The sequence below is a fragment of the Oratosquilla oratoria genome, chromosome 27 (assembly GCF_046742065.1).
Source record: "Oratosquilla oratoria isolate Oo_2021 chromosome 27, ASM4674206v1, whole genome shotgun sequence".
Lineage (NCBI taxonomy): Eukaryota > Metazoa > Arthropoda > Malacostraca > Stomatopoda > Squillidae > Oratosquilla > Oratosquilla oratoria.
In genome coordinates this window covers 38,337,534-38,347,533 of record NC_134803.1, presented here as the reverse complement: position 1 = coordinate 38,347,533, position 10,000 = coordinate 38,337,534, and the positions used below count along the sequence as shown (strand labels likewise).

The window sequence follows — 10,000 nt, the reverse complement described above, 5'->3', positions numbered from 1 at the left end:
TTCCAAGTCTATTAAAAACAATAACCGATCTATGTGCAAACATCTATGTGAACTTTTCTGTATGAAAATTGTGGTGAAATTCAGACATGCACCCGTTGTCTTTACGCAATAAGATTCGTTCTCAGAAATGTCCCAACTTCGAGTTCTTTTTATGATCTTAGAAACAAAAGATGGCGTTCTAACGTCTTCCTTCATGTGACAATTCTATTAAGTCTATTGTCCTTTGTATGAGCTATATTCCGTCGTAATTTTGCGTTATGGAGCATATTCTGTCGTAATTTTGCTATATAGTTCATGTATAACCTCCATCTCGACATTTGAAAACCAAGGTTCTGTTCGTTTCCCCGCTTTCTCAGCGACATGACGTCACGACCCAAGATCATGCTCTTCCGACTGCGCTGGTTATAAATCTTGATATACAAAATTCACTATTCATTTCCTCTTATTTTTTATTCAGTGTTGGAAATTAACTTTCAGAACCATCAAGGATTTATGGTCATGTCACAATAAAAGACTGACTCAATTAGTAAATAGAGTGAATATGAGAAGAAAAATTGAAACGAAATCGGTACACAGCCGTCATTTCTATTATTGTAATAAATTTATTTAGAATGATGGTGCTTACCCAGAAATATAGATCCAAATTGCGTATTTGAAACAGAGCCTGTGATACCCGCACATTCGACATACCTACAAATATGTTTACATAATAATAGCCTGCCACTACGTACCTCGAAAATAAACAAATAAATAAATTAATAGAAATATACAGTTAAAGGCAATATATAAAGCTATAACAAAAATTTACCTATTACAAAACTAGTTCAAGCAAATATTATCGCATACGTTCGATCATAAGTATTTAGAAAGAAATCTAACAAAGAATATCGTACAGGCTCCAGCACAGTATGAAGCGAAGTAACTAAGGGTCCACTAAATTATATTTATTGATTGTCTGCTGGCAGGTGGCTGTTATACAAAGCTAATACGGGGAATAGAAATTGATATCGAGCAATGCCTGTCCCCATAAATTGACAGAATATTGTATCGTCGCAATATGAAACCACACGTTTACTTTTTGCAAGCGATGACAGCACGGATTCAAAATTTGTGTTTTTTCAACGGAAATTACTACTGCACGTTAGTCGTCGACAGCAATACATAGGATGATAGTGTTACGTTGTGCGTGATACAGTTATGGAAGCGACTTGTTTTCCTATTTAGTTCGAAACAGAATGTTTTTTTTATTTTTTATGTTTCTATGGTAAAATGATGTAGGTGAATGCTACAGAGAATGGTATTTTGAAGGTATAGTAGATGAATGCTATAAATAGAAAATTGCAATTTTGATATCAAAACACGGTAGATGTATGTAGTAGTGACAGAAGTCCCAAAGTGGGAAACTTTTGTAGATGAATGCTATAGTTGAAAATAAAAAATAGGGCGAGATGTTAGGAATGCAATCTCGAATGACACTTTATTACTAATAAGCAGGAGCAAATGTTCTTTTTAAATTAGTGTAGTTCAGAGCTGTAACGCATTGTTGAAGCCATGTTCTTATGATCTTGAGGATCGTCAGAAGTCTGCAGCAAATAATCCAAACCTGATCTGCAAAGGAATTCATTTAGTATTTAAGATCCTAAGCTTCACAGACATGTCAGCACTGCGGGTCCAGGGTGCAGTAGATCAATGCAAGGAGCAGAGTGTGAAGGAGAAGGAAAAAATTAAAGGAAGAAAAAAAGAAATCACTAAATGCAGCCAGCTCACCTCCTCGCCGCCCATATCCAACTGCCCGTTCGTCCACCTTTGGTACAGCTTCGTGTGACAATGAGAATTATAAAACCCAAATACCAAAAAAAAAAAAAAAAAAAATCTACTTCATGTTGCATATCTTCTTTCACTCGTTTTCTATGAGTCTTATCTCTCTTCATTCCCTACATTTTCTTCGTTTACTCTGCCTCCCCTCAATTAATTTTAGTTTCGTGCTCTCGTGTCCTTGGCTGTGTCTCTCTCTCACAATAGTGGCCTGGGAAGCTTACCCTCACTTCCAAATCTTAAGACTCACTCGAGGGAATTGCTTGTGTTTTTGTCTTACTCTTACCTTTGTCTTTTTTTTTTTTCTTCTCCTTTTCCTTTTTTTCACTAGATTTTTTTTCACTAGTCCCTTCTTCCATTTTTTCTCTTTCTTTTGCCAGTTATACTTCCATACCCGGTGGAAGGTCTGAGCTAACCAGCCCCCTCACCCCCAAAGCTACATTCCAGTCCTTTGTCATCTGATATTTGAATTCAAAACATCTCGCGCGTCTCCCCCCCCCCCTCATGGAAACGGCCGAGGCTGACTTCCGGTTCCGGGGAGGGACCCCAAGGCCTCAGATCCTCGTCAAAGACCGCCAATGTACACAGAGGTGGGAGTGAGTGAGTGAAGGAGGGAGGTGAGGGGTTATACGCACCAAGGAAATGCATTGTTGAAGTTAGATAATGCTCCCTCACACTCACCAACCTTCCTCGACTCACCCAGCCTTCCTCCTTCCCCTACTTTCCCTTACAGTAATATGCATATATATATATATATATATATATATGTATATATATATTTATATACATATATATATATGTATATATATATATGTATATATATATATATATATGTATATATATATGTATATATATATATATATATATATATATATATATATATAAATATATATATATATATATATACACGAAGGAATCTTGTGACAATTTCGTGAGATCCCCATCCTTACGCCATGGCTCTTATCTCTGGGATAATGAAAAGAATTTATCACGCGAGGCCGAATTCTTTCCTTTTCCCCGCCCCGGCAGCAATTTTTTGCGGCTACATCGAGTTTTGTTGCATCAACATGGGTCCCCCTTTCAAATCAATCTCGTACTGCAAATAGCCATGAGGTCCGCCCTTCACATTACTCTCCAGTTCCCCCTCCCTCCCCCCTGGCCCCCGATAAGACACTGCGTTCAGGTGGACACCATCAGTGAAAACGTGGTGACGATAGACTGGGTAAGGGTTTGGCATGTGTTGTTGTTGTTGTCGTCATTCAGAAATAGTAGTTCGATAAAGACCCGAGAGCTTTGTAGAAGACCGAGAGAGACAGCCCAGACTGGTGTCAGACCCTTCCCTGTTCCTTCCCCTTTGTCGGTAGCAAAGATCTTTCGAAGTGGTAAGTTATGGTGCAACGCACAAGATGTACTTGGAAGTACCCAACGAGAAACTTGAGGTGGGTACTCCTCAGCGAAGCCACGGAGGCCTCTGCTTGAGTGGGTCTCCATTTGTACAGTACATCTTGATGAAGAAGTCAAGGACAGATTGCTCCGCTCATGTATGACCTATTTATTTCATTTCAATTAGCGTTCCATTACAACTACCACAACTTCTACAATTATTTCTTCTATTACTTCTGCAACCACTACTTCTACTACTACTACTACTACTATTACTACTGTTGCTACTAGTGTTAGTACTATTTTGGGGGTAAATTACTGTAGGACAACTAGGCTCACTGGCCCATACAGAATGATCTTCAGGTTATTGGCTGATGCTGCAGGATGAGACATAGTGTATAATTGGTGCAGACTCAGCCTCTTCTGGGTCCTAGCCCGATGGAGAATGACCTTAGTCGGTTGTCTGACTGAGGGCGAGTGAACTAGGGCATTTGGAGAGGGAGGGGACCAGGTGGGAGTAAGAGGAGGGTACGGTAGCTCCTCACGGGTAGGCAGAGGAGCCGCGATGACGACCAACTTGAGGCTCTGGCTTCCAGACAACCCCGCGACCGTTCAGCCGGCTTCTTGAGTCCGTCGAGAGGGCGCGCTCCGACCGATCGGCCAGGGAGCTTCCGCCTAGGGAAGGCCATGATAAGCCCAAGCAGACGTCCCCTCACTCCAACAACAGAGGTACGCCCACTCCACAGCGATCCTCCTGGAGGATAACTCCTTAACTCCCTTCACCGATTTGTTATTGTCCATCTCCTCCCTCCTGCCCCCCCCTCACCCCCGATCTCTCTCACTACCCACATCCGCACATCCCCCCACGCCCTCTTCCACCCACCTATTTTGCACCATGGGGGGAAATATCATCGTGGTGGTGATGATGATGATGTTAATGATGATGATGATGATGATATGATGTTGATGACTGGTGATGATAAATGGTGATGATGATGACTGTTGTTGGTGATGATGATAATGATGGTTATATCCGACGGGCAGTCGGACCGGGTAGGGTGGGGTGGGGTGGGGTGGGGTGGGGTGGGGGGAGGGATGAGGGGATTGGTGTAGGGCACTTACTACACACACGCACTTACTGTAGATACAATCTTAAAAATCACTCACGCTCTTTTTTTGCACTTTTTTATATATGAACTAAAAGGTTATATATGTTTTAGCCGTTCACTACTATAAAATATCTAAAATATTATATCTATAAAACAAAGCATGATGACCTTAAAGATTTCCCAGACCACTTGGGCTTCAAGTGTGTCTCCCTTTGTGGATGTGAGCCCGGACGACCGCGCCTCTCTTGCTGACCTCGCGCCAAAAGACGATTTCCTGTTGCAGGTCGGAAATCATCGGTAGGCGGCGAGTCCCTCGAGTCACGGCGTTCCTACGGCTCGCCCGAGAGAAAGAAATCGATTTTAAAACACCGGGACCCGGAGACGGAGCACTTGCTCCCGGACATCGCCTCAGACACGAACTCTGACGGCGGAGGAGGTGGCGGGGACAAACCCGAAGGCAAGACCCGCCTGAAGGCGATCGGCCCGAAGGCGGGGATCAAGCCCCACGCGCTGCCCGTCAAGTTCGTTGGCGTCGGGGAGGAGGAGGAGGACGACAACCGCGCCCGGAGTCGCCCGCCCCCACCGCGGTCCCCCCTCCCCCGCCGTCAGCAGGCGCCGCTGGCCGACCTCCTGGCGGACTTCTCCGGTCAGGAGAAGTCGGTGCGGGACGAGGCCACGCCGGAGAACACCCTCAAGGACCGCCTCGAGCCTCTGCCCGTGTCGCCCCTCCTTGACCACTGCAACGCCAACCTCGTCCTTCGGTGTGTCCGGCCCTCGTGCGTCTACGACGAGCCCGCCTCGGCGGTCTCGCCCTCGCTGACGGGCACCTCACCTCTCTCCCCGGACGCCCTCACCTATAGCCTGAGGCCGCCCACGTGCATGTGCGGGGCGCCCATGACGCGGGAACCTATCCTTCCCTCCATCCTCACCCCCACCACCGCCGCCACCCCGACAGTCGCCTTCATGCCCACCAACGCCAACGCCCCTTCCTCCACCAACAACGCCACAGCCACCACCGCCGCCGCCACCACGCCCGCTGCCGACACGCCCACGAACTTCCCCAACGCCCACCACCTACAGCACCACCCGCTGACGGAGAACTGCATCCTCGCCGATGACATGAACAACGGGCCCACTTCGATCAGGGATCTGGATGAGTTTCTCTTCGCGGACCACACGCCCACCGAGGAGACTCACCTGCTCGATCACACCCTCTCCCTGTCCCGTAACAGCTCGGGAGAGGTGCAGAGCTGACAGGTGAGAGATAGAGAGAGAACCCAGGCGCGACTGTCAAGTCATTATCGCAACTTTTTTTTTTTTTTTTTTTTTGCAGCTTTGGTTATTAGATGTTAGATGATGATGATGGTGATGGTGATGATAATGACATTAATGATGATGATGATGATGGTGATGAAGGTGATGATAATTCATTGATGATGATGATGACTTGGGATAGAGATAGTTGCACTTGGATGGATCAGCAACACACAAATTTTCCGTGCATCATTATGAGCGAAATTCTATTAAAGGGAAAAGGAAAAAAATCGTCGTCAAAACAAGTGCTAATTGAATCGTCCCCTGCCATGCTCACACAAAAAAAAGTAATTACAAGAATCGAACATAGCTAAGCGCATAAACAACTCCAGTAAATACGATCAGGCAAAAAAAAAAAAAAAAATCAGTAAATAATAAATCAAAAAACAATTTCAACAAACGATAAAAAAAAAAATCCCAAAGGAATTGTTTTTCAAACAGCGGAGTAACATCTGCTAAATAATAATAATAATAATAAAATAAATAAAACGAGAATCCTTCAACATCTCTCTCCCCAGGCCCCCACCCCCCAAAAGTAAAATAAATAAATGAAATACGAGACTATAATCAGGCGTCAAGAATGAGCAAAACGGCGGAAACCCTCCTCCTTCACTCAACAAGTCCGCTTCTGCGAAACGAGCCCACATACCTAAAATCTTAAACCGGACACCCGATCATTCGAAAGAAAAAGAAAACAAAACAAAAAAAAATCTTGCAGACAAAAGGCACTGGGAGGCCCTTGCAAGACATTAACATTCAAAAGGACGGGTGTAGCGGCAGTAATAATTTGTCAGTTGTGTATTTGAAAGGTTGGCTGGCCAATGGGAGGTCTCTGAGTCAACTATTGATCCGAGCCTCTTCCCCAACGCGTCTCGACAAGTTGACACTCAACTTCACTGCAAAGTTCCTCACCATCTCGCCGGGCCCACCCTTTCTTGGTATTGTATCCCAGCCCCGAGTATTAACCGTAAGGCACTTTACACGTTAACAAATCACATACATTCCAACCTTTACTGACTGGGTGATCATGTGTGATACATTAAAGCCAATGGGAATATATTCGGACAAGTTCGGAGTCCTGTTGCTGCTCGGGGAGGGGTGGGGGGCGGCTGGAACTCTCGCTATTGATTCGTAAACTGAGGTATGAGTGCACGCACGCTGTATCTATCTCCCTCCCCCAACCCCCAACCCCCATCCCCAACACACACACCCCTTCCGACTAATAGCATCCCTCTCTTCCCACCCTCACTCAATGGGAGCAAGATACAAAACACCTTTATCATCATAAACATTAGTTTCAACTGTTGGATCTATTCAGGAAATGATTAACAGAAGCCATTGCATTTGATCGTATAAATGGAGATACTATCTAATATAGTGATACTATGTTACGAGGTAAGTCCTAACTTCAGAATATAGATTCAGTGGCATTTCCAGAATATGAGGATACATTTATAACAGGAAATTAAGCATGAAACAGATTCATTTACAGAAGTGCCCACGTCAGTTAGGATGGTAACATTTGCATGTTGATACCCATAACATTAACATTCAACTAGAAATTAAAAAATAACAAATAATAATAATAATAAAGGGTGCACTGAAAAAAGACGCTCCCACATCTCAAAGCTCATTCAAGAACCACCCATCATTTCCCAATACCCTGGTGATACACCCTGATCCCTACAACACTGGGTCAAATGCAATGCAATGCAATGCAGTAAAACACAGCTCCTCCACACCAGCGCCCGACAGCCGAGGCTGGTTTATCCCCACCGTTTCACCAAATGACGACCCCCGACTCCTTGTTTACTCAGAATGAAATGTGGAGCAGATGAGACGAACATCCCTTTAGGCCGCGTCACCCTTTCATCCGTTCATAAACTCCTTCCATTCATTCTTATCTTTTGCGCCCTCTCTCCCCTGCTCGACAGATATTCCACATGTATTCAGAACCTTTCTTCACCTCATTCATCTATCCATCACATTCTCGATCATCCTCTCGAGCTCACTCCATCCACCTCTGCTTTCCACACTAGTATTTCCACGTTCATTCTTTTCCACACGCCCAAACCAGACATTGCCCATCCTATCCTTCATTTTATCCACCTATCCATCCCATTCTCGGTCTTCCTCTCAAGTTCACTCCATCCACCTCTGCTTTCCACACTCTTCTTACTAGTATTTCCACGTTCAATCTTTTCCACACACCCAAACCAGACATTGCCCATCCTATCCTTCATCTCATCCACCTATCCATCCCATTCTCGGTCTTCCTCTCAAGTTTACTCCATCCACCTCTGCCTTCCACACTCTTTTTGTTAGTCTTTTCTCATTCATTCTTCTCCACACGCCCAAACCTAGCCAGTTTAACCCCATTACTACTCCTCCATTCACCGCCACATGCAACTTCAGATACTTAAAACTCTCCACATCCTCCACCCTCTCACCCTTCACACTCACAACCAAATTTCCTTCATCATTATTCCTTCTACATCTCATCACTTTGTACACATTCGTTCGTGACTTTCTTCTCTCGCACACCATTCATATCTCAGTCGCCAGCTGCTTCAGTCTCTCCTTAGAATCATCTACAAAATGATGATGTTGAAAAAATAATAGGTATTAGCAACTACAGTAGCGATCCAAATGTAATTCAATACTGATGATATACTAAATTCCATAAAACTAAAACTCCCCGTAATACGGATTTTTATTACCACCATCAGTGACACAAATCCATCCCATTTCTTTCGCGCGAAACTCCAATTACATAACTGTTGAGGAAATATCAACACAGACGAAATCAAATAATTGTCTTAATGCAACATACGTTGTTTATCAAACATGACATATACGTGGGTTACTGTAACTACTTGCATGTAACAAAATACTGGCATATTTAACTGATATGTTTCAAGAGATTTCTTGGTCTCTTAGATGAGATGGACCAGTGAGCGGCCTTATATATTCAGTGAGATTCACCACTGTCTTGGATCACGTGTTTGACTCGTGGTCGACAGCTATTACCCTTTCTGGATGAGAGCTCAGAGTTTATATACAGTCCCATCTATGGGTAATGCTGTAACCTTACACGCACACACACACACACACACACACACACAACTCCCTGCCCAACAGGGCGGGGACCGATCTCAGACCGCTGAGTTAGCAGGCGAGTGCAATACCATTACACCAGCGAGCCGATGTCTTCCACCACTTGGCACTAAGACGTGCCAGTACCACACTAAAGGTGTCATCATACTGGGTTATTTTACCACCAACCTCCGACAAATCGGAGGTACCACCATCTCCAGAACTTTTTCCTCCGTAAAATCACAATGACAAACTAATTTCTTTTCTCAACAATTTACATAGATCTGCTCCAAGTGTTGGAGGAAAAATAGCCTAATATGATAACGCCTTGACACATCGAGTCGTCATTATCATGGGTCTCTAAGAACGATCATCATAATTACACTAAGAGGTCATGATTGCTGAGCCTACGTCATAATCAAACAAGACTAAACTTAATTTAATTAATCATTTACTTTCATAAAGAAAAAATCCACAGCCAAATCAAAGACCCAGAAAATGAAAATAGAAAAAGAAATGAACAACAATAATACACTAAATGAAATTTGACCAAGAAGAAAAGTATACATTCCACTCGCGGATATAAAATGTGGCCAATCTGGTATTACGTATCACGGAATTAGTACTAAAAATTCAGACGTGATATAGCTACCCCCTCCCTCCGGTACCATATAATATTCAACCCCTCCTGGGCGTGACAAAGCTACCCCCTTGGCTGAGAATCGGTGAGGCAGACAGTCCGATTTTGTACGCGAAGCTGATAGGAGCTCTGAATTCGCAACCCAATCAGTACAGAGTACAAGGGTGATATGACAATATAGGTGATGAAAAGTATTCGAAATACGTTATGACAATATTAGTAATCATGACTAATAAAAGTGATAATGATATTAACATCATCATCATTGTTACTCATTATTATCATTATTGTCATTGTTTTCATTACTATGTACTGTCATTATCATTATTATCATAATTATTACTATAACAGAATTATCATTAATTATTACTAATCACTATTATTATAAATATTAATATGAAATATAACTACTAATATTGTACTGTATTATAATTACTATTATTATTACTTTTATTATTGCTATTATTATTATTATTATTATTATTATTATTATTATTATTATTATTATTATTATTGTTATTATTATTATAACTGATATTGTCACCGTAACTAATATTATATTATTAGTGCTATCATTATTATTATTATCATTATTATTATTATTATTATTATTGTAATTATTATTGTTATTATTATTATAATA

At 42.7% G+C, this 10,000-nt stretch overlaps 1 protein-coding gene across 6 annotated transcripts in view; it reads left to right on the top strand.

Moving 5' to 3' along the window:
• The window catches only part of Shab (potassium voltage-gated channel shaker cognate b), a 578,013-nt gene that overhangs the window by 559,174 nt on the left and 8,839 nt on the right, over positions 1–10,000 (top strand). For all 6 annotated transcript variants that reach the window (XM_076210483.1, XM_076210479.1, XM_076210484.1 and 3 more), the window contains 2 exons: positions 3,795–3,927; positions 4,591–5,564. In XM_076210483.1, the coding sequence (XP_076066598.1) occupies positions 3,795–3,927; positions 4,591–5,561 (1,104 nt within the window). In that variant the 3' untranslated portion in view covers positions 5,562–5,564. The remainder of the gene's footprint in view (positions 1–3,794; positions 3,928–4,590; positions 5,565–10,000) is intronic.